This window comes from Panthera tigris, chromosome B4 (assembly GCF_018350195.1).
Source record: "Panthera tigris isolate Pti1 chromosome B4, P.tigris_Pti1_mat1.1, whole genome shotgun sequence".
Classification (NCBI taxonomy): Eukaryota; Metazoa; Chordata; class Mammalia; order Carnivora; family Felidae; genus Panthera; species Panthera tigris.
In genome coordinates, this window is record NC_056666.1 from 59923010 (window position 1) to 59949155 (window position 26146).

Consider the following 26146-nt stretch of genomic DNA (forward strand, 5'->3'; position numbering starts at 1 on the left):
TTTATTTATTTTTGAGACAGAGAGAGACAGAGCATGAACGGGGGCGGGGCAGAGAGAGAGGGAGACAGAGAATCAGAAGCAGGCTCCAGGCTCTGAGCCATCAGCCCAGAGCCCGACGCGGGGCTCGAACTCATGGACCGTGAGATCGTGACCTGAGCCGAAGTCGGACGCTTAACCAACTGAGCCATCCAGGCACCCCAACTGTTATTTAAAAAACTGACTTGGAGGGGTGCCTGGGTGGCTCAGTCAGTTGAGTGACCGACTTCAGCTCAGGTCATGACCTTACGGTTTGTGAGTTCAAGCCCGACGTTGGGCTCTGTGCTGACAGCTCAGAGCCTGGAGCCTGTTTCGGATTCTGTGTCTCCCTCTCTCTCTGCCCCTCCCCCACTCATGCTCTCTCTCTGTCTCAGAAATAAACATTAAAAAAATTTTTTTAAAAACTGACTTGGAAATATACTTAGCTACAGGCCTATTTAGACCTAAAGTAATCTTTTAACTTTTTATTGTAGTATGTATAATTTAGTTGATGAGAAAAATAACCCATTAAGAATAAGGTTATTAAATGTAATTGATGATTTCTTTTCAATGTAATACCTTTCCCCTTTCGTATTTTAGCATCAAGAATACTTTATAGCACAATTATAACTATTATAAATGTCAAGGAAATTTAAGAGTTTATTCATAATAACACAAATGTTCTTTTTTTTTTAACTTTTGAATTAGATCATAGAAAATTCTGTACTATCCATTGCACTGGTTACTTGAGAAGCTGGCCTCCAAATATTGTTGGAATGGAAGAAGAAAAGGACAGTAAGAAAGACAGTAGTAATTTTACCTGCCTTGTTGCCATTGGAAGGTTACATCCATATATTGTACCACAGAACAGTGGAGAGATTAAAGTGAAACCAACTGAATTTATAACCCGGTTTGCAATGAACGGGAAGTTTGTCTATGTGGACCAAAGGTGAACATTTATTTATTGCCATAATGATTAGCATTCAATGGGATACTTAAGGCTATTAAAGATGTACCTTGATAGTACTGCTAGATTGTTAAGGCTTCAGAACAGGAAATAAGTTTAAATGAAAAAAGAATGTGGATATGTGCATAATTTTGTTCAAGTCAAAAAATAAACTTGGAATATTTCTGAGCCAGTGGTGCAGAAACTGAGCATGGTCTGTGGCCACAATTTTATTGGTGAATGGTAAAAAGAGTCTACCCTGGGCTGGGGGGGATGTCCATTCTAGCCTGGGTCTAGGGCAGCCAAAGGGGGGGCCCGGTGATGCATATGGCTTACTCATCCCCTGTCACTTTCCCACTATTGTGACTGTATGTGGACCTACAGTCTCTGGAAGGGAATGCATTCACCAATCTGAAGTTTATTTTCGATTTTAAAACCAGGGCAACAGCAATTTTAGGATACCTGCCTCAGGAACTTTTGGGAACTTCTTGTTATGAATATTTTCATCAGGATGACCATAGTAATTTGACTGACAAGCACAAAGCAGGTAGGCATTGAGTAGGGTAATTTTTTTGGTACTTTTTAATTATAGCTTCAACTCATTTTTCATCCCTGTGAAATCTGAAACTTGAATTAACCCTCAAGGGATTGATTTATGTAACAGTAGACCGTTATGCTGATTATTATCCTTTCTTGTTAAGTTCTACAGAGTAAAGAGAAAATCTTTACAGATTCATACAAGTTCAGAAAGAAAGATGGCTCTTTTGTAACTTTAAAAAGCCAGTGGTTTAGTTTCACAAATCCTTGGACCAAAGAACTGGAATATATTGTGTCTGTCAACAATTTAGTTTTGTAAGTAACTTTTATGTTGTTAAGACCTTTATGTTGATTTCAAATAAGTGTCATGTCTTTTCTTGTCTTGCTAAACCATTAAAGTTGCATGATCATCTGGCTTTATAACTTCAGTACATACTTTTTGTAATTCATTCACTGTTGATTGGCGTTACTTCTCAGAATTAGGCTGAAAGTTTTCCCTTTTGGAATACATTTCTTTTTGCTTGGTATAAAATGTGATAGTAAATGCATTTAAGTTCTTTCTTCCTACCTTTCATGGCCTTGTCATGACCTTCCAATAAATGATGTGGTTGTAGCTTTCAACTATATATCATCGTAAGAAATTGTTTTGTCCCACAGATCATTTTTATAGACATCTTCTAAGCCTGAGGTACTACATGTGATTGTGTAGGAATATTTGGCCGAGGGATAAGCACAAATCCAGCCTAAGCACTGCTTGCCAAACCATGGCTATGTCTGTGTCAGCTAACTTAAAGGAAGAACAACTTTCCCTGCTTTGCTTAATAGGATAGCATAGCCCATTTTAAGTATCATTATTTTTCTGTAAGTTTTTCATTGTAATTGCTGTAACATTAACCCAATTCTGTTTCCTGATCTACTATACTTAGGTTTTTAAAAGGCCCCCAAAGCTTGGCATTCCAGCACTATCCCCTGTTTATCATTCTAATAATCCTTGCCTTCTTATCATTAGTATACAAACCGAGAGTTTGTAACTGAGAAAATGTACCTTATAGGGTAATAGGACATTTAGCAAATGTCCTGGTACTTAGCACATAAATACTTTGATCTCTAGTGGTGACATTAACAATAAGTATATATAAAACAAAAAGGTCAAGAACTAATAAAGCCACTACATTAAAGCTCTACTTATTTAACAATTTCCTTCACCTAAAAAAAAAAATCACCTATGGTGTTTCTTCATTCTAGGGGACATAGTGAGGTTAGAGAAGCATCGTTACTTCCTTGCAGCTCTCAATTATCAGAAGGTAAGCTTGGTTTTAAATGATGGGGATTTATTACTAGGAGTGTTGTTATTGTTACCATCTTTTTCTGTCTTGGAGAGGGAAAGATTTCAAGGTAATATTGCAAAGACTTGTAGGGCTAAAGTTATCCTCTTTAGAATTTCTACAATTCTTTGATTACCCTTCCATTATACTCTTACACTGTATTGCAATTAGTTGTTTGTTCATCTGGTCTGCCCCTTGATCGAGTTCTTCAAGAGTAGGAATGGTATTTTATCCATTATCTATCTAGTGGCTAGCATAGTTCCTTGTAGTTTGTGGCACTCAATACATATCTGTTGAGCAAATTAATGAAAAGTATTAATGGGGAGTTTTTGCTTATCTTGGTTTTTCACCACAGGAATATTTTATTCTATTACTTGTATAAATAAAAACAGAAATATGAAGGAATATTAAAAATAAAGCAGTATTACTCTGGCTTCAGTGTGGAGATTAAAATGGGAAGGAACTGTCTGTGCTCAAGGGTTACAGGTCATGATTATACCCTCAATGATGTTCTACACATTTGACTCCTATCATTCTTCATACACGTCTTAAGCCATCATGAGTTATGTTTGTAATGCAAGCATAAATATTTCTAATATTTTAGGATGTAGCTAGTCTGTTTCTTTTAAAAAGGAAAATGGGAAATGTATTTGAATTGAGATAAACATATTAACCAAAGTTATACATAACTTTTTAGAAGTCTTCAATTGGATTTTCCCTTTTGTTATTATTTAGAATCCTCAAAACCATCTTATATTAATGTACCTGGAATGTCTACTGGAATAGTACTTGGCCCTGGTAGTATTGGAACAGATCTTGTAAATGAAGCCCTGGACTTACAAAGGTAATGTTTTATTGCTGCAAATATCTTCACAAGTAAAATTATTATACTTATAAAACCAGTAGTCAAAAATCAGTAAGTTTCCTATATTCAAACAATAACCAGTTCAATAACATAATGGAAGAGAAGATCATTTTTATAGTAGCAACAAAAAAAGGTTAAGTATTATATGGGGCACCTGGGTGGCTCAGTTGGTTAAGCGGGCCAACTTCAGCTCAGGTCATGATCTCATGGTTCGTGGGTTCCAGCCCCATGTCAGAGCTCTGCTGTCAGAGCCTGCTTGGGATTCTCTCTCTCCCTCCTCTCTTTCTGCCCCTTCCCCCCTCAAAATAAAGAAATAAACTTAAAAAAATAAAAACTATAAGAAGTGTATCAAGAACACAGGTATGGATTTTTATAATCTTAGTTTAGAAACTCCTTTCTAAACATCACAAAAAACCTATAATTCATAAAGAAAAAAGTTAATTATATAAAAACTCAAAACTTAAGCATAATAACCATTCTGAAAAAGGTAAATAATAAATTGCAGAAAATGTGTGTTTCAGGTGATAAAATGAATATATCTTACTATAGAAGTTTGATAGTATAACATTATTAAACTTCATTTAAACTTTATAAATAAACTTTATAACTTTATTAACCTTTATTTATATTAAAGTTTATATAGGGTATAAATAATAAAGTTATTAAAGAATTTTTTTTAATTTTATTTTTTTTAACTGAAGTGTAATTTTTTTTTCAATATATGAAATTTATTGTCAAATTGGTTTCCATACGACACCCAGTGCTCATCCCAAAAGGTGCCCTCCTCAATACTCTTCACCCACCCTCCCCTCCCTCTCACCCCCTATCAGCCCTCAGTTTGTTCTCAGTTTTTAAGAGTCTCTTATGCTTTGGCTCTCTCCCACTCTAACCTCTTTTTTTTTTTCTTCCCCTCCCCCATGGACTTCTGCCAAGTTTCTCAGGATCCACATAAGAGTGAAACCATATGGTATCTGTCTTTCTCAGTATGGCTTATTTCACTTAGCATCACACTCTCCAGTTCCATCCACGTTGCTACAAAGGGCCATATTTCATTCTTTCTCATTGCCACGTAGTACTCCATTGTGTATATAAACCACAATTTCTTTATCCATTCATCAGTTGATGGACATTTAGGCTCTTTCCATAATTTGGCTATTGTTGAGAGTGCTGCTATAAACATTGGGGTACAAGTGTCCCTATGCATCAGTACTCCTGTATCCCTTGGGTAAATTCCTAGCAGTGCTATTGCTAGGTCATAGGGTAGGTCTATTTTTAATTTTCTGAGGAACCTCCACACTGTTTTCCAGAGCGGCTGCACCAGTTTGCATTCCCACCAACAGTGCAAGAGGGTTCCCGTTTCTCCACATCCTCTCCAGCATCTATAGTCTCCTGATCTGTTCATTTTAGCCACTCTGACTGGCGTGAGGTGATATCTGAGTGTGGTTTTGATTTGTATTTCCCTGATGAGGAGCGACGTTGAGCATCTTTTCATGTGCCTGTTGGCCATCTGGATGTCTTCTTTAGAGAAGTGTCTATTCATGTTTTCTGCCCATTTCTTCACTGGATTATTTGTTTTTCAGGTGTGGAGTTTGGTGAGCTCTTTATAGATTTTGGATACTAGCCATAACCAATTTTTAAAAAGAGCTTGCGGAATAAAATAAGTAGTAAAGAATTTGGAGAGTAGACTAGAAAAATTATAAATGGCCAAAAAACTTCAACAATTGCTCACCCCTCCCCACACAGTTAAAAATATATACAGCTGGCCCTCGAACAGTATGGCAGTTGGGGATATCACCCCTCACAGTCAAACATCCGCGTATAACTTCTGACTCCTCCAAAGGCTAACTACTAATAGCCTACTGTTGACTAGAAGCCTTACCAATAACATAAATGGTCAATTAACACATATTTTGTATGTTAGATGTATTGTATACTGTATTCTTACAATAACATATGCTAGAGAAAAGAAAATATTCAGAAAAATCATAAAGAAGAGATTTTGTTCCAAGGGGGTGATGTTAGAAGACCCTGAACTCACCTCCTCCACAGACACACCAAATCTACACCTATTTATAGAGAAGTTTCTCCTGAAGAAGAGCAGAGGGCTGACTAAACAGCTTCTGCACAATTGAAGATACAGAGACCACATAAAGAATAGCGAGAGAAATAGAGACTCAGCAACAAAGGGAATCCTCACCCTTGACACTGCAAACAGCAGTGAGAAGGGATACTGTGAGCAGATCATCTGCTGTGGGGCACATAAAAAAAGTCATGGGTTAAAAGGTCAACTAGATATACAGGAACCAGCCGAGAACTCTGTCAAATAGCAGGGGAACTGCTGGAACTTTGTCCAGGTCAGAGGGGATGGTGGCCGCAGTTTATATTTCCCCTCCACCTTGAGAGTGTGGATGGAAGCAGGGTTCGGCATTCTGGGTGGCCTAATGCTTCAGTGAGCCCCATGCCCCGAGCCCACACCAGCCCTGCTGTACCACCAAGGTTGTCCCAGTATAACACATGCCAGAACACACCTGGTCAGTGCTCACTACAGCTGCAGCTGTCTTGCAAAGCTGACATGGGTACAGAGCAGCCCAGAATACTCTAGACCTGAACCACTTCAGTTCCATATGACTTACTAGGGCACCTCTGGTCCATAGCACTCTGGGGCCACTTGGATCGTGCCTGCGTTAGCTTCAGACACCCTATCAGAATGCCATCTTCACAATGTGCCCCAGGACCCTCAGACTCAGCCCTGCCTTACCTTTAGGTACTCTGCCAGAGCCCCAGGCACCCCCAGCTTACACTGCCCCTTCTCTGCTGTCCTGCCAGGGCACCCTCTGTGCAGAGAGCCCTGAGACTACACTGGCCCATGCCCACATCAGCTCCAGCTATCCCACCAGGGCAGCCCTAGCTCAGAGTGCCCTGGAATCTGCACCCATGCTAGCCACAGCTCTAGCCAGTCAGCGAAAGTCACCAGGCACGTAGTCTACACAGAGGACAACCATACACAAGCCCATTCCTTCAAGTTTGGGAAAAGTAACTGTTCCACTTAATACATAGAAGAAAAAAACAATAAGTTAAAAATGAGAAGACAGAAATGTATACCAAACAAAACAACAAGACAAAACCCTAGGCAAAAAACTAAATGGAGATAACCAATCTACCTGATAAAGAGTTCAAAGTAATGGGCACCAAGATGCTCACTGGACAAGAGAGAAGAGTGGATGAACTTAGTGAGAACTTCAACAAGTTGACAGAAAATATTAAAATAATCAGAATTAAAGGATACAATGACTTAAATGAAAAGTATAATAGAGGTAATCAGCAGTAAATTAGCAGATGCAGAAGAATGGATCACTAATTTTTTTTTTTAATTTTTTTTTTTTTAACGTTTATTTATTTTTTTGAGACAGAGAGAGACAGAGCATGAGCGGGGGAGGGTCAGAGAGAGAGGGAGACACAGAATCGGAAGCAGGCTCCAGGCTCTGAGCTGTCAGCACAGAGCCCGATGTGGGGCTCGAACTCACAGACCGTGAGATCATGACCTGAGCTGAAGTCGGACGCTTAACCGACCAAGCCACCCAGGCGCCCCAATGGATCACTAATTTTGAGAACAAGGTAGTGGAGAGCATCCAAGCTAAACAACAAAAATAAAAATAGAATGAGGACAGGTTAAGGGATCTCTTGGAGAATATCAAGTGAACAAACATTTGCATCATAAGGATCCCAGAAGAAGAAGAAGAGAGAGAAAGGGGCAGAAAACTTATTTGAAGAAATAGTAACTGAAAACTTCCCTAACCTGGGGAAGGAAACAGACATCTAGGTTAAGAAGGCAAAGAAATCCCCAAATAAGATAAACCCAAGAAATCCACACCATGACACTTATCTTTAGTTTTTGACATCTTAAATTGTTAAGAGAGGATTTTAAAAGCAGCAAGAGAGAAGCAACTAGAAACATATAAAGAAAACTCCACAAGGTTATCAGCTGATTTTTCAGCAGAAAATTTGCAGGTCAAGAGGGAGTGGTATGATATATTCAAAGTGCTGAAAGGAAAAAACTACAACTAAGAATATTCTACCCAGGGGTGCTTGAGTGGCTCAGCTGGTTAACCGTCTGACTCTTGATTTTGGCTCAGGTCATGATCTCATGATTCGTGATTCAAGCTCCTCATCAGGCTCTGCACTGACCATACAGTCTGCTTGGGATTCTCTCTCTCTGCCCTACCCCTAGTCTCTCTCTCTCTCTCTCAAAACAAATAAAGAAACATTTAAGGGGGGGGGGGGTAAGGGATATTCTTTCAGCAAGATTATCATAAGAATTGAGGAGAGGGATACCTGGGTGGCTCAGTCAGTTGCACGTACAACTTTGGGCTCAGGTCATGATCTCATGATTCACGAGTTCAGGCCCCGTGTTGGGCTCTATGCTGACACTCAGAGCCTGAAGTCTGTTTCAGATTCTGTGTCTCCCTCTCTCTCTGCCCCTCCTCCACTCATGATCTGTCTCTCTCAAAAATAAAACAAACATGGGGTGCCTGGGTGGCTCAGTCGGTTGGGCGTCCGACTTCGGCTCAGGTCATGATCTCACGGTCCGTGAGTTCAAGTCCCGCGTCGGGCTCTGTCCTGACAGCTCAGAGCCTGGAGCCTGCTTCAGATTCTGTGTCTCCCTCTCTCTCTGACCCTCCCCCGTTCATGCTCTGTCTCTGTCTCAAAAATAAATAAACATTAAACAAAAATTAAAAAATAAATAAATAAATAAAACAAACATAAAAAATCTTTAAAAAAATAAGAATTGAGGAGACATAAAGAGTTTCCCAAACATAATTAAAGGATTTCACCACCACTAAACTGGCCTTATGTGCAATGTTGAAGAGAAATTTTTAATCAGAAAAGGCCATAAATAGAAGAAAATTGTGAAAGGAAAAAATTTCACTGGTTAAAAAATACACACAGTAAAGGTAGTAGGTCAATTATATATAAAGCTACTATGATGGTTAAAGAACAAAATTAATAAAATTAATAATATGAACAAATTGGTTAAGGGATACAAAAATTAAAAGGTATAAAATATGATATCCTACGCATAAAATATGAAAGGTGGGAGTAAAAATGTAGTGCTTTTAGGATGTCAAGCTTAAGGGGTGCCTGGGTGGCTCAGTTATTTAGGTGCCCAACCTTGGACTCAGGTCATGATCTCGTGGTTTATGAGTTCAAGCCCTATGTTAGGCTCTGTGCTAACAGTGCAGAGCCTACTTCAGATTCTCTGTCTCCCATTCTCTGTGCCCCTCCCCTACTTGCTCTCCCTCTCTCTCTCAAAAATAAATATTAAAAAAAAATTAGAATGTCAAACTTAAGAGACCATCAACTTCATATAGTATACATTGGATGTTATATGTGAAACTCATAGTAACCGCAGCCAAAAATGTATAAAAGATATGCAAAAAAATTAAGAGAAAGGAATCCCAGCATAACACTAAAGAAAGTCATCAAATCACCAGGAAAAGAGCAAGAAGAAAGAACAAAAAACTACAACAACCAGAAAGGAAGATACAAAATGGCAATAAGTACATACTTATCAATAATTACTTTAAATATAGGGGCACCTGGGTGGGTTAAGCATCTGACTTTGGCTCAGGGCATGATCTCATAGTTCATGAGTTTGAGCCCTGCATCGGACTCTGCTGTCAGGATGGAGCCCACTTTGGATCCACTGACCCCTTTCTCTACCCCTCCCCTGCTCACTCTCTTTCTCTCAAAAATAATCATTAAAAAAATAATAATTTCTTTAAATGTAGATGTTCCAATCAAAAGACATAAGGTGATTCAATAGATAAAAAATTAGAACTATATGCTGCATACAAGAAACTCACTTCAGAGCTAAAAACATACAAACTGAAAGTGAAGGGATGGAGAAAGAGATTACGGAGGCAGAAAAAAAAAGGTGCTGGGGTAGTAATACTTCTATTAGACAAAATAGACTTTAAAACAAAGACCATAGCAATAACAAAGAAGGGTGTTACATAATAATAAAGGAATCAATCCAATAAGAGGATATAACGATTGTAAATATCTATTAAACCCCACATGGAAGCACCTAAATATATAAAGAAAATATTAGCAGGCATAAAGGGGAAATTGACAGTAATACAATAATAGTAGGGAACATTAACACTTCACTGACATCAGTGAATGAGAAAACAGTGACTCTAAATGACACATTAGACCAGATGGACATAAAAAAATATATATACAGAATGTCTCATCCCCAAATAGCAGAATACACATTTCTTTTATTTATTTAAAAAAATTTTTTTAATGTTTATTTATTTTTGAGAGATAAAAAGACAGACTGCGAGTGGGTTAGGGGCAAAGAGAAAGGGAGATACAGAAGCTAAAGCAGGCTCCAGGCTCCGAGCTATCAGCACAGTGCCCGATGCGGGGCTTGAACTCACTAGCTGTGAGATCATGACCTGACCCAAAGTCCGACACTCAACTGACTGAGCCACCCAAGCACCCGTTCTTTATTTATTTTTTAATGTTTATTTATTTTTGGGAGAGAGAGACAGACAGACAGACATGTGAGCAGACAGAAAGGAGGGGAAGAGAGAGAGAGAGGGAGACACAGAATCTGAAGCAGGCTCCAGGCTCTGAGCGGTCAGCACAGAGCCCGACACTGGGCTCAAACTCACAAACCGTGAAATCATTACCTGAGCCAAAGTTGGAGGTTTAACCTACTGAGCCAGCCAGGTACCCCAGAATACACATTAGATGCACATGGAGCCTTCTCAAGTATAGATTACATGCTGGTGCACAAAAGAATTCTCAATAAATTTAAAGAAATTAAAATTATATCAAGCATCATTTCTAACTACTACAATATGAAAGTAGAAATCAATTACAACAACAAAACCCTGGAAAAAACACAAACTCATGGAGGCTAAACAATGTGCTCAACAAGTGGATCAATGAAGAAATGAAAGAGGAAATTAAAAAATAACTAGAAACAATAGAAAATGGAAACACAATAGTTCAAAATCTTTGGGATACAACAAAAGTAGTTTTAAGAAGGAAGTTTATAGTGATACAGGCCTACCTCAAGAACCAAGAAAAATCTCAAACAATGTGACTTTACATGTAAAGGAACTAGAAAAAGGCAAAATCCAAAGTTGGTAGAAGGAAGGAAATAATAAAGACTAGAGTGGAAATAAATGAAATAGAGACTAAAAAAAAGCAAAAAAACAACAAAAAACACAAAAAGATCAGCAAAGCTAAAAATTGGTTCTTTAGAAAGATAAACAAAATTGATAAATCTTTAGCCAGACTCATCAAGAAAAAAGAGAGGACTCAAAATCAGAAATGAAAGAGAAGTTGCAACCTACACTACAAAGGAATATAAGAAACTACCATGAAAAATTGTATGCCAACAAATTGAATAATCTGGAATAAATAAATGCCTAGAAATATACAGTCTTACAAACTGAATCAGGAAGAAACAGAAAATCTGAACAGAGCCATTACCAGTAATAAAATGGAATCAGTGATCAACAAAATCCCAACAAACAAAAGCCCAGGACCAGATGGGTTCCCAGATGAATTCTAACAAACATTTAAATATAGTGTTTTGAAATTTAATTTGTTTAGAACAATTAGTTACATCATGAGCAGCACCCCATAATCAATTACATTAGTATTTATGCTTTGAGAAGTATTTACAGATTAAATGGTAAAACGTCTGGGAGGAGAGGAGAGGAGGTTGGGGTGTATACATTAAATAAGATTTAGAAAAGAATTATTGATCTTTCGTTGTATTATCTACTTTTATATCTTTTGGAAGTGTTCCATAATGAAAGTTTAAAGATCTATTTCTGGAGTGAATTGTTACAAATACTAGGAGGGCAGAGTAGGATAAAATATTAGCTTCATATCAGGTCAGACTTGGCCAAGTTCAGATCAGTTCTAATTTTGCTGCCAAATAAATTATGGGAAATCTTTCAGTGTTCAAAGCCTTTTTGATTTTGGAATTGTAGAGAAGGGTCCTAAAACCTCACAATATAGAACAATACGGAAATTTGTTCAGACTAGTTACTTCTCCTATTTGCAACTAGGCATGGGGGTGGGTGGGTAGGAGACATACAAGGGGGAAGAAATTTTTGCTTTTTATTTTCTACCTGTTCATACAGTTTAATTTTCATATTAAAAAGTTTACATTGAAAAAAACTCAGACATTTGTCATGTGACTACTGTCTGCCCAATTTTATTGAATATTGAATACTTGCAATGTGCTATATACTTTTAAGAATTGAAAGTATTATGAAACATATGCACTAGAATATGCATATGACCCATCATACATTTTGATCATAAATCTCTTAACACTTAATATGTAAAACTGAAAGTACTATATAGTATATTATTAAATGCTTAAGTGTGTAATTTGTACATTCTTGGCATTTAATCCTATACTGAGTTTCACTATAGGATCCAGGTTTCCTTCTAAATGTAAGATTTTACAACTAAATGGCTTAAGTACTGAAAACAATTGTATCAGTAAAAAGCATTTTCTTTTTTAATTGTGGCAAAACATAAAAAGCTTAACATTCCTAAGTTTATAGTTGAGTAGCATTAAGTACATTTGCATTGTCATGTAATCACCACCACTATCCATCTCTAGAACCTTTTACCTTGCAAAACTGAAACTCCCATTAAACAACAACTTCCCATTTCCCTCTTCCCTGAGCCCCTGGCAACCACCATTCTACTTTGTCTCCATGAATTTGACTGCTCTAAGTAGCTCTTCTGAATGAATCATATAATTATTTGTCCTTTTGTGAATGATTTCTTTCACTTAGCATAATGCCTTCAAGGTTTAAACAGGTTGCAGCATGTGTCAGAACTTCCTTGTAAGGCTGAATAATATTTCACCGTATATATATGCCACATTTTCTTTATGCATTAATCTGTGGATCCCTGTGTTGCTTCCACCTTGTGGCTATTATGAATGTGGGTATACAAGTATCTGTTCTAGTCCCTGCTTTCAATTCTTTTGCATATGCACCCAGAAGTAGAACTGCTGAATCATATGGTGATTGTATTTTAAATTTTTTGAGGAACCACCATTCTGTTTTCCATAGCAGTTGTACCATTGTACGTTCTTACCAGCAGTGCACAAGTTTTCTAGTTTCTCCACATCCTTGCCAACACTTGTTATTTTCTGTACATTGATAGTTCTCTTGATGGGTGCGAGGTGGTAGCTCGTTGTGGTTTTGATTTGTATTTCCCTAATGATTAGTGATTTTGAACATCTTTTCATGTGCTTATTGGCCACTTGTAGTCCTTTGGAGAATTATTTATTCAGGTCCTTTGCCCAGTTTTTCACCAGGCTGTTGGTTGTTGAGTTGTAGGAGTTCTTTACGTATCCCGGATATTAACCCCTTATCAGATATAGGGTTGGTAAATATTTTTTCCCCTCTCCGTGGGTTGCCTTTTCACTCTGTTCATAGTTTCCTTTGATATACAAGATTTTTAAATTTTGATGTGACCCAGTTTTGTTTTGGTGTTTTGACACCATCTAAAAAATGATCACCAAATTCAATGTCATAAGGCTTTTCCCCTGTTTTCTGCTAAGAGTTTTCTAATTTTAGGTCTTATGTTTAGGTGTTGGTCCATTTTGAGTTAATTTTGTGTACGGTACAGGGTAGGGTCCAACTTTCTTCTTCATGTAGCTATCCAGTTTTCCCATGTCATCAGTTGAAGATTATCCTTTCCTCCATTGAATGGTCTTTAGAGCCCTGCTGAAAATCATTTGACCATAGATGCTGGAAGGGCACTTGAAGAAAAGTGGAACTTGAGCCACACATTGACAACTGAATACCATTAGAATGTCTAGGAAGCAGTGGGGAGGGTGTTTATCCATGGAGGCACCACAGCCAATGCATAGAGATAGGTAGGAGAAAGCATGATGGTTTCAGCATAACAAGGAGTTTGTGAGAGAAGTTGGGTTGCTGAGCAGTGGGGAGTTTTAACCAAGGAGAGGTCACATGGTGAAGGGACTTAAATAGCAGGTTTCTGCCCAGGTGACTAATATGAAGCTGTATTTTAGATTAATGTGGAAATGAAGTCCAGGGACGGGGGTGTATCTTTAACCTAAGGCTAATTGAACAAGTGGTGGTTTTAAATAATGAACTATAGAATGAGAAACCAGCAAAGCTATTTACATGGGCTGTCCTATGAAAAATCCCCAAGACAGGTCACTGATTTTTTTTCACTTGTGTTTTATACCTAATTCATTTCATTCCTGCGTTTTAATTTCTTCCTCTATAATTTCTTGTCAACTAGTTTTTTGACAATAAAGACAAAGTTATGCTAATGCCATTATGAATTTCACATAATCGAGCACTTAACTTTATATGATACTGTCCAAGTTTTGAAGAGACTAATATTGTCATATTGTCTTGAAGAGATTTATGACTAAAGCATATGATTTTGTTTGTGTTGTTTTATGTTTCATTGATTTTGTACCTGGGGATGACTTATTGTAGTAAAAATGTGACCATTTTTCACTTAAAATAAAGGTTGTGGGATGTTAGGAAATCTTTCTTTACTCTCAGCTCTGTTGTCTATAAGGAACTGATAAGGAACAGATTCTTTATGTGAATGCCTATTTTGAACTGTATTACTATTCAAACTTTGCCATATGCTATATTAAGACAGGCAACATGACTTACCTAAGAGCTCTTACCCTCGGAGTTTTAGGTTTCTATTTACCACAGGCTACTTTTCAGCAGCCCATAGTAAAAAGTAAGTATGGCACTGAACAAATTAGTCTAATTGTGAAAACTGTCATGACATTCACTCTCCTGTTTTTCACTGTATTTTTATCAGTAGATTATGCATTTGGAGGAGAAAATTACCTTATACATAGAGAAAAATTTTATGTGTCACTTTTTAAAGGTTACAGTCTTCTTCCTCCCTTGAGGACTCAAGGCCAGCAGATTTAATGAAAGATTCTCACACTATAAACTACAGGAAAGTAAGTACGGTAAGTGTTAATATTCATGAAATATTATTTCTTTTGAGAAAAGATGCCGTCCTGTAAAAATAAACTCTTTCCATGGATTTTAAGAGGCAACATAGAATAGTGGCTGACAGCATACTATCTGGATCTGAGTTGTGACTCAGACATTTATTGCTGGGCAACCACAGGCTTGCTATTTAAACTCTGCGCCTCAATTTCCTCATCTGTTAAGTAGGGATAATAATAGCACCGAACTCTGGAGTGGTGTGCAAATGAAGTGATTTTATGCAAAAACAAACAAAAACTTAACAGTGACTGGTACACAACCTGTGACCAATAAATGCTAGCTATTAATGTTATTTTAATGGGTTCTAATTCAGTGGATTAAATGTACTCCTTATGGTGTGGGGAAAAATTACTATAAGCTACTATTTAATTCAATTTAACATATACTAGCTATTTGAAATGCATGGTTACATTTACAAAATTGATTAAATGTAGTCCTAAATATCTGGAGGACCCATCTACAATATAATTCTAATGTATCCCAGACAACAAAAAGATCTAAAGTGGGACTATAAACTAAGCGGTATAAAAATATAAGAGAAATCTGACCAGAAATTGAAAAAATGTCTTTATACACATGTCCTAAGTCTTTCGGTCTAGTATTTAAGTTTTACTCCTACATTTAGCAAATGTTTATTAAGTACCCCTTTTTTGCCAGACAATAAGCTAGAAGCAGGGAGTTACGGCATTCCAACATAATCTCCAAGTAGTGTGCATTATATAGACTTTCATAGATCAAATTCACCAACTTAATAAGAAAGTGTAGGTAAATGAAGTATTTTTTTTCACCGAGCATTACTGCATTTATTGAGTGTTCAAAATAAGGTTTAAGAAACAATACATTGCTTAAGGGTATTTATATAGGTGCTAAAATTATAAAAGTAACAAGAAAATCAACATAAAACTCAAGACTGTGGTGACTTCAGCAGAAGAGAAAAGGAGATGTGATCGGAGGGCAATTGCCAGGCTAATAAAGTGTCAGTAATATTATATTGGTAAATGATGTATATTGATAAGCTACATTAAATATTGAATTGTGGGGCGCCTGGGTGGCTTAGTCAGTTTAAGCCTCTGACTTTGGCTCAGGTCAGGTCATGATCTCATGGTTCCTGAGTTCGAACCCTGTGTTGGGCTCTTTGCTGATAGCTCAGAGCCTGGAGCCTGCTTCAGATTCTGTGTCTCCCTCTCTCTCTGCCCCTCCCCTGCTTGCTCTCTCTCTCTCTCTCTCTCTCTCTCTCAAAAATAAACAAACATTAAAAAAAATTTTAAATACATTCAATTGTTTGGCTTGTAACTCTGCAACAATATGAAAACTTGTTGGTAAAAGCCTCTAGTTTAATCCATTTCCCACTCCAAAGCACTATTTCCCATTGTAGTTTCATGTGCGATAGTTTTATGATCATTTTCTTAAAAAAAAAAAATAGCTTTTCCTCCTTAATCCAAAACTTGTCCTTATAACATGTACATTCAGTTATTGTTATAAAGAATGTGGACCCTGGCGTCAGGTGGATGGGTTAGAATAATGGCCCCAACACTCTGGGCAAACTTTAGCCCTCAGATTTCTGATCACAACGTTTGAGACACGAAAGGAGACGCTGCTTGTGGGGTCCTGGCACATAGTACTGGGCAGATGCAGGCTGTCATACTGATGATGGCAGTGATGGCACTGCCATCAGGCCCACATCCGACCATTGCTAAGAGGTCATTATTTCACTCAAGTAGGAGCCTTACTATTTATTATCCTGTCTTTTCAGATGTCAAATAAGGAGCCGATTCCACGAAATCCTTCTGAAATAGGGGAGCCAGAGGCTCCAAGGCAAAACCACAGTGCTGTTCCTTCCCATAGTCACGAGCCACTCCTTGGTAGGTTTTCTTTGGCAACCACCCACTGTCTTAGTTTACCTAACACTTTCTTAATCATTATATTTTCAGACTTAGGAGACTTCTAGAGAAGCAAATAGCTAAAACTAAGATTTTTTTCAAAATCCTAAATGCAATAAATCACACTCTTGACTTTAAGGTGTATGCTACCTAATGCACCTGTCATTGTAAGTTCAGTTATTAACTGAATCAGTTATGGGTATCGTTAACACATGCCATTTAGGTAAAACTAAGGTACTTATATCTAGGGAAAAAACGTCCATTCCCAAGAATAAGAACTTTTGAATGATACCAATCACGAAGTGTTTAAGATGTAATTATTCATTTTAACTATGTTTATGCAGACTCAAATCAAGTATACAGTTTTATACCATACATAACTAACATTGATCTACTAGAAACGTATGTTAAAGAGAATCAAAGAACTTGAAAGAAAACGAACATCAGCTTCATGCAGAGCCACATATTCATCATCTCAAATTGTATTGTACTTTGAAAAATTTCTAGAAAACTTTGGCTAATCTGTAGCTGTGTGTTAACCTATAATCTCTAGAACCTTTTCCTTGTATCTAACTTATAACTCATTTCTATGGTTTCTTATTTCCTTTTTCAATAAAAATCTGGGCATTTCCCCTTTTATAACATTTTCAGATTTTTGGAAGAGGATGCTTTTGTATCCATCTTCTCATTCAGATTAAACAAATACAAGGCATTTTTTCCTTGGCATTTTCACAAGGCATCAGATTAAAGTTAAATCTATCCTTCCAGGCTCTATACATACACATGCATGAATTCTGGCCCCTAGCTTCCAACTGTCTTTTACCACTGTCATTTTCTATTAGAAAATTCATAGACTAGCTCACTTAGGTGTATCAAGTGAGTTATGTGCAATTTCTGTGACAGCACCTTGTTGTAAAAAGAGGTGGCCCATTTAAAAATGTATCAGCCTTCTGCAATTTAAGACAGAGGTTTTGCCTTCAAAATTACATTGTATAGTGTTCTTGCCTTTCTTTTTAGTTTTCTTCAAGTTTTTAATTCAAGTTAGTTAACATACAGTGTTACATTAGTTTCAGGTGTACAATATAGTGATTCAGCACTTTCATACATCACCCTGTGCTCATGATGGCAAGTGCCCTCCTTAATCCCCATCACCTATTTCACCAGTCCCCTTGCCTACTTCCCCTTAGGTAACCATTAATTTGTTCTCTATAATTAAGACTCTGTTTCTTGATTTATATCTCTTTTTTTGCTTGCTTTGCCATTTTTAATGATACTCCTCTTTTAACCTCCAAATGTACTCACGAGTCTGTATTTTAATTTGATAGGCCAAGGTGCCCAGCTGGATTTTGATGCCCTGTGTGACAATGACGACACAGCCATGGCTGCCTTCATGAATTACTTTGAAGCAGAAGGGGGCCTGGGAGATCCTGGGGACATCAGTGATATCCACTGGACACTCTAGCATTTGATTTTCTAACTCTAAAAATTAGGAATGTGATAAAGCATTTCATTTACAAAAAAAAAAAAAAACTGTACAATCTTCTCCTCTGTATTGATACTGTTCTTATCTTTTATTCCTATTAATGGTCTACCAATTTTTATAGATTTGCACCTTTCACAGCAGTATGGGGGAAATGTGAGGTTTCCCTTCACAAAGAATGGCTCAGCGTTTCCTACAGACCCCTTGGCTCAGTGAAATGGCTTAAAACCCACTAGTTGCTGTATTTTTGCTAAAATATTTCTAACCAAGAATATCACATACACCTTGTTTTGGTTTTGTTTTTATTTTCTGATGCAATTTTTAAGTTTGGGGAATTTAATATATTGTGCCTAAGATTCATTTATAATTGATTTATAATAGCAGATTTATGTAAATTGGAACATCACCATTTCCTGTGTATTTCCTTAGTTGAGAATAGGGCTTAAATATTTTAAGAAAACCGAGTACTTGAACATGTAAGAAATGATATAATCGGTGCTCATAATTGTAATGAATACAGTATTCAGTCGTTGTAGACTTGGATACAGGGTATTTATGCTTAGTGAAGCACTTGAGATAGACTTTAAGTGAGATGATTTATTTAAAACTCAGGAAAAAAAAAAAAGAAAAGAAAAGCTGGGAGAGTTTCAATTTTGCTTACAGAAGACCTTAGTCCTAGTTCTTGGTAATTAACCTTTGCATGTAAGAATTACTGTTAACATAACCAATCAAGATTTTCATTATATCTAAAACCAGTTTTTGATGCAGTAAAGGTGCTTAGTGAAGGATTAGCCATGGAGGAAAAAAACAAGCCCAGGCAGGATAAATGTCTTGTGTAAAGTCACAATTAAATTCGTATTTTTGAAATGTTTAATGTGTATAAACCAGTTTCTTTATACACATTTGGGGAAGCACTGGTTTCGCTGGTTAAATGATGAATTGACTGGCCCAGGAAATAGCTGTGGCCTTCTAGATTAGGCAATTATGGTTACTGTTGCCTGTAGCCAAAGGTAGTTATGTAAAGGCTAAGTATAATTTTGAAACTATGAGGCAATGAGAAAGAATGTAAAAACCAATTTTCTAGCTATAATTACAAATTCGGAGATCATTTTTTAACTAGTAACTGAGAGGTGGCTTAAACTGAGTACAAGAAGAATATTTAAGATAATACATGTATATCTACCTTTTTGAAGATCATAATTTCATTATACTTTATGTTTTAATTGCTCTTTCTAGTTTACCCAGTGTGTTTCCATATATATATATATATATATATATATATATATATATATATATTTTTTTTTTTTTTTTTTTTTTTTTTTTTTTTTTTTTTTTGGTGCCCCACGAATGGAAAGTAAGATAGGCTAGGAAACTAATGGAGAAGCCTGAGGCTCAGTAGGGAATCCAATGCCGTTTTCTTCCTCTAGGTGGTGCTCTACCTTCCAACAGATCTCCCTCAGAGCCTCTCACCAAAACAAAGCATTATTTTGACTCTGCATATTTCTTTAGGCTGTACGTAATAAGTTAGAACTTTTGTCAGACATGTTAATGGTAAACATACCAACAGGCAATAGGCCAAAAGCACATGTTCCCTTCAAGCGGGACAGCTGCAGTGGCCATGTGGGCAACGGTGTATCACCGTGTCCTGCAGCACTTACAGTGTTCCAGCAATATTAGAAGGTCAGCCCCACTCCTGGTTCTGGAACTTGAGACACACTGAGGTTTAGAATAAGCCAAAGAAACCTTATGAGATGAAGGACCTTGGTTTGCAACAGCCTAAGCATGACGGTTCCATCTGAAGAAGCAGGAATGAGTTGCTGTTCTTTAAGTCAGAGGCCTTACCAACATAACATTTTTGTGGGGCTAAACCATTGCAGGTTGGGCGTGGCCTCTAGAGTTGAACTCAGCCAGTGGTAGCAAGATGGGTCACTGTGCTGGATGGCCTTGAAAGTGGAGGGGCTTTATGATGCAAGGATCTGGGAGGCAGAATTTCTAGAAGCGGGCCATTGCTGCCTGGCATAGTAACAGTTTTTCCTCTTTGCAAGAGGAAGGGTTATTCCATAGAACAGTGAACAGATAGCCAATTGAATGCTTTGATCCTTTAATAATCCACTCTAGTATTTTTCTGTAGATCTTGTCCTGGATCCAGAATCCAGTCTATGCAGCGTATGATAGCTGTAGCTCTCCCAAGATTAGTGTTTTCTCCAAAGTGTGTTGCATTTATGTTGAATTGTTGTTAGGAGTGATATTTTTATGGTTTGCCCTATAACTAATCTTTCTCCTATTCATTAATTTCCTGCATTTCCTGCAATTTCAAACATCTGTACATTGAATGAAATCATAAAAAGAGTAATTTTTTTTCTAAGAATTACCTACAATAATGGAGTGGAGTGGGACAAGAGCCTAGAAGCTGAAGAGCCTACTCAGCCTAAATTAAGCTGTGTGACCTCACATAAGCCATTTAAATACTCTGTACCTCAGGCTCCTTGTCTGTACAAGAGGCTTGACCTCTAGGTTTAGTTCCAGTTCTGATTCTGTGATTCTAATCTACAGGACTTGAGTATTAGGGTCAGACTCTAGAACTGTGCAGTCCAGTATGATAGACACAGGCCATGTGTGGCTATTGAGCACTAGAAATGTCACTAATGCAAATTGAGATAGGCTTTAAATGTAAAATGCATACCAGATTTCATACACTTAGTGTAAAAAAGGGAATGCAAAATATCACATTATCAATTTTATAATGGAATGCCTGGCTGGCTCAGCCAGTGGAGCATGTGACTCTTGATCTTGGGGTTGAGTTCAAGCCCCATGTTGGGCGTAGAGCTTCCTAAAAATAAAATTTAAAAATAATATATAAAGGGGCGCCTGGGTGACTCAGTCAGTTAAGCATCTGACTCTTAATTTTCACTCAGGTCGTCACCTTATAGTTCGTGAGTTCGAGCCCCATGTAGGGCTCTACGCTGACAGCATGGAGCCTGCTTGGGATCCTCTTTTTCCCCTCTCTCCCTACCCCTCCCCTGCTTGGGCTCCCCCCCCCCCAATAAAATATAAAAAATACATTTTAAAAACCAGTTTTATACTGATCACTTAGACAAGTATTTTGGATATACTGAATTATATAAAACATCAACATTTTACTTTTTACTTTTTTAATGTAGCTACTAGAAAATTTTAAATTACACGTATGGCATACATTATATTTCTATTGGACAGTGCTGCTCTAAAACATTTTATTAAATGGATATTATTGAAGTAGACCAAAGGTTATACCATAACTATGATATTTACCTCTAACTGCTATGGCTTAAGGAACAATTGTTTATTGATCCTTGATTTAGTACAAATAACTGAACCTCTATGTGTCAAATTTAAAACTTTTTTGAAACTAGTGAACCTGAAGATGCTATCAGATATTTTATTAGATGATGATAGCCTGAAATCAAACTTGGGGTATATGTTGACACTCTATTGTAGTCACTAAATTTGGAAATCTGTTGAAAAATTGAAAGGAAATAGAGCATAGAGGCTTTTGGTAAATAAGTGGGATTAAGGTATTTCATTACAGTTTCTTAATGGGAAAGGCTATATTTATTAGTCATATTTTTTGAGGAATTTCTGTAGAGTCTGGGCATAGTAAATGAAATAACCACTACCTAGTTATTGGACCATGTTTAGCAGTGTCATTTCAGATCCTGCTCTAAAGAGATATCTACCACTCAGGTAGGTCATTGTTTGGCTCAGGAATTGGAAATTCAGATTTGCCAAGCAGTTACTGGCAAGGCAGGGAAGCCATAATGGAAAACTGCCATGTGGCCACTAGGTGTCACTTTTCCATTTCTGTAGTGCATAGTTTTCATTAATTTTTCCAAGTTCTATGGGGCCTAGGGGAGGTATTTGTGACTTGTGTTTAGATTAGGACTGTGTCTCTGGTGTGGGCTGTTTTATGAGAAATGCTTTTTAAGAGAAGTCTGGGAAGATGCTTCCCATGTAAGAACTTTGGTTTAAGGAGCTTTCCAGATGTGGCTCCAGTAAAAGGTGACTTTAGACTTTAACATGGAATATGCTTTCTGAATTCATTTGAGTGTGTATATGTGTCACTGCTCCTACATTCCTATGCTTAGCTTCGTCTTTTATACAATTTTTACCTCTTTTCCAGTTTACTTGCTCTTGTCTGTATATTAGTATTTTAAAAATTTTGTGGTAATGAAAAGAGTGAAATTAAATATATTTTGTAATAATTACTAGTTTGAAGTTTTTTAAACTTAATATTTAGACCTCTTCCAAAAAAGGTATATCCTTAACTACTTTCTAAAGTGGAAACATAGGGGTGTCTGGGGTGGTTCAGTCAGTTGCGCATCTGACTCTTGATTTTGGCTCAGGTCATGATTCCAGAGTTGTGGGCTCGAGCCCCATGTCGGGCTCTGCGCTGAGCATGGAGACTTCTTGGGATTCTCCTCTAGCTCTCCCTTTGCCCCTCTCCCCTGCTTGTGTTTTCTCTCTCTCTCCTTTCAAATTAAAAAATAAATAAAATGGAAATACAGACAAGAAAATCCACTCTTCTCAAACCACTGGGCAGAGAGATAGATTGAACTACATTACTCTCTGTATATATTTGTGCATGTTTATGAAGATATGCTAACTGCTGTAACCACCTTCTTCCCCATAAGACACTCAGAAGTTCCCAGCACATATTGTTCTTCTACCTGGCAATCTCAATGGAAAGAGAGCTTCTCTATTTCCTAGTAATTCACACAAAAATGTCCATTGCTTGGGCCTTTGGATCAACTTGGTTCACATAGATTTTCCTGTGGCCACCAGGCTGGAGTATACAGATTGGCCAGGTTTTAGTTACATGACCAAACTTGGATTTAAAGGCACCCTTGAAAGGGAAATGATGTCAAAAACAGCCAGCTGCCTAATGGTCTAGGGCCAATGGAAAGAATAGAGACATATGCAGAAAGGGCAATGGAAAACTTGTAATTTATAATAGTTGATGATTTCTGAGAATTGTAGGTTTAGCTATCTGAGTGTGGAGTCTTATTTTTTTTATTGTTCTTTGGGGGAATGAGAGGGTAGTGAGGAGTAGCAAGTTGTGTGATGTGTTTTTAACATTGGTCACCTTTTTCGTTTAATACCCAGCCATTAGTTGCTTTGGAAGACCCTGTCTGTTGCTTAAGTGTGTGGTTAGGGATCCATAAAGAGTTGTCTTAAGTTCTTGTCCAGCTGTGTGTCTCTGGCTTAGGATGTATTTTCTTAGGCAGTCCTGGTTCTTAAGCTCACATTTAGGTAGTGTTTTCCATATTTATTCCTGTCCAGGAGGAAATCAGTCCCATTTACCTTGGGAGTAAATACATTATGGTGTTTTTTGCTCTTGGTTTTTGTTTTTTTTCAAAAGACAATGCTAAAATGAGAAACCTAGATTATGGACACATAACTTAATAGAACTCAAAACATCTCATTTACTCCAGCTCCAAATATAAGAAGATCCTGAATTCACCTCCTCTCATGGACAGACCAAACCTACAGTGCAGGAGAGGAGACAGTGAAGCAGGCCTCACAGAGTCCTTGACACTGTTGCATCCTGCCCCATCCTGCCACAATCATAGTCTGCCTTGGCCCAGGATGGATGCTACTGTGGGCTCAGCTGGGCTGCTGGCCCTAACTGTGCTCTGCCTGCTGTGGATCCCTGAGTCTGGCCTGCAGCCTGTGAGCCTGTCTCCATCTCTCTGTGCAAGCCCCTGCCCTAGAGCATGACCAAGATGTCCAACTACTTGCATCACAGTACCAGACTAATGCCATCCTGGCCAATGAGCAGTTTGAAGATCTGCTAGGCACTCCCAAGAGCCCTGATCTTCTCTTCCTGTGCCACGTATGCATCTATCTGCACCATTACTTCCAACAAGAGCACATTACGTTCTGCAAGTTTACGTGCAGGTAGGTCCAGAGGGCTGCAGGCCCATCTTCAGCAAGTACTGCCACCTGTGGTCTGAGAGCCAAGCCTACAAGGAGCTGCCGTTTATGACCAGGGTGTGTGCATCTTTCATAAGGCCATCATCGCTGTGGATGGAGTGAATTTTCCTATGGATCCTAGTAATGGAAACTGTAGAGGGGCAAGCAGTGGATGCTGAAAATGTAAACCTATTAGGCTACACAGAACATCTAGTTTCAAAACAATTATAACTATGTCATACAGGCTAAAGTTAAGAGATAAAGACCAAACGCTGTGGTGTGACTACAGTAGTTGAGGTGAAGGAGATTTTAAAGACTTCTCTAGTAATCATTCCAAGCACACCATTAACCTTCACACCAATTTCTGGCTGCCTATGTCCTCATTGATATTAATAGGCAGTAAATCATTATGGCTTATTATGGTGAGTGATGCCCCAAGATTAGTCTTGGTGAAAAGTTATATTGCTGAGAAATGGAAAGATCATCTTGGCAAAAAAAAAAAAAAAAAAAAAAGTTAAGCACTGGGATATGAAGTTCTGCCATCTTAGAGTAAAAGTGATTCTAGCCATAGTAACTCCTCTCAGAGTCAGACATCTGGCAGGAACTCTAACTCCCTGCAAGCATGCAACTACATCCTGGAATGCAAGGACATCGGTGAGCTTCATGGTAAGACTTGCATTGCTGGACTAGCAAAGGAAAATTGCATGGTTGAACATGATAATCTGTTATTTACCACATAAATCACATGGTAATGGTTATTACCTCTATTTTCTGTTTTCTGCTCTTTTTTCTCTTTCCCTTTTTTGTGGTCTGAGTTCAGATCCTTAAATGCATTATTTGTGTTCTACTTAACAACAATAAACAGAATTATAATGCAAATGTGAAAAGTTAAATGGGAGAATCTTAAAAGCAGCAAGAAAAACAACTTGTTACATACGAGGAAACCCCAATAAGACATAAGACTGTCACCAGATTTTTCACCAGAAACTTTGCAGGCCAGAAGGGAACGGCACAATGTATTCAAAATGCTGAAAGAAAAATAATTCTGCCAATCAAGAATACTCTATCCAGGAAGTGTACCATTCAGAATAGAGGAGAGATCAATAGTGTCCCAAACAAAAGTTGAAGGAATTCATCACACTAAGCCAGCCTTAGAAGAAATGTTCAAGGGGACTCTTTGAGTGGAAAGGAAAGACCATCAGCAAGAGGAAGAACTGTAGGAAGGACCAAAGCAGTAAAATTAAATCCAGCTATAAAAGTCAGTCAAGGATGAAAAGATACTGAACATCACTCATCATCAGGGAACACAAATTGAAACCACAATGAGACACCACCTCACACCTGTCAAAACAGCTAAAATTAACAACATAAGAAACAACAGATTGGCAAGGATGTGGAGAAAACTCTGGCACTGTTGGTGGGAATGCAAACTGGTGCAGCCACTCTGGAGAACAGTATAGAGGTTCCTCAAGAAACTAAAAATAGAACTACTCTACTATCCAGCAATCACACTATTAGGTATTTACCCAAAGGATACAAAAATACAGATTCAAAGGGGTACATGTACCCCAATGTTTATAGCAGCATAATCAACAATAGCCAAACTATGGAGAGCCCAAATATCCATTGACTGATGAATAAAGAAAATATGATATATACATAGAATGGAATATTACTCAGCCATCAAAAAGAACGAAATCTTGCATTTGCCATGGTGTGGATGGAGCTAGACTGTATTATGCTAAGCAAAAAAAGTCAATCATAGAAACACAAATACCATATGATTTCACTCATATGTGGAATTTAAGAAATAAAACAGATGAGCATATGGGAAGGGAGTAGGATGAGAAGAGAGGGAAACAAATGACAAGAGACTCTTAACAACAGAGCACAAACTGAGGGTTGATGGAGGGAGGTGGGTGGGAGATGGGCTAGATGGGTGATGGGTACTAAGGAGAGCACTTGTTATGATGAGCACTGGGTGTTGTAGGTAAATGATGAATGACTGAATTCTACTCCCAAAACCAATATTGCGCTGTATGTTAACTAACTAAAATTTAAATTTAAATAA

The 26146-nt window shown here is 37.7% G+C and overlaps 1 protein-coding gene and 1 pseudogene across 2 annotated transcripts in view; both read left to right on the forward strand.

Moving 5' to 3' along the window:
• The window catches only part of ARNTL2 (aryl hydrocarbon receptor nuclear translocator like 2), a 134667-nt gene extending 116531 nt beyond the window's left edge, over window positions 1–18136 (forward strand). For both annotated transcript variants that reach the window (XM_042990801.1, XM_042990802.1), the window contains exons 9-16: window positions 724–964; window positions 1402–1508; window positions 1663–1813; window positions 2744–2802; window positions 3559–3667; window positions 14633–14720; window positions 16517–16625; window positions 17969–18136. In XM_042990801.1, coding sequence (XP_042846735.1) covers window positions 724–964; window positions 1402–1508; window positions 1663–1813; window positions 2744–2802; window positions 3559–3667; window positions 14633–14720; window positions 16517–16625; window positions 17969–18105 — 1001 coding nt within the window. In that variant the 3' untranslated portion in view covers window positions 18106–18136. The remainder of the gene's footprint in view (window positions 1–723; window positions 965–1401; window positions 1509–1662; window positions 1814–2743; window positions 2803–3558; window positions 3668–14632; window positions 14721–16516; window positions 16626–17968) is intronic.
• Window positions 18137–19665: 1529 nt separating this feature from the next.
• On the forward strand, window positions 19666–24815 carry LOC102966023 (annotated as a pseudogene).
• The last annotated feature ends 1331 nt before the right edge of the window (window positions 24816–26146 follow it).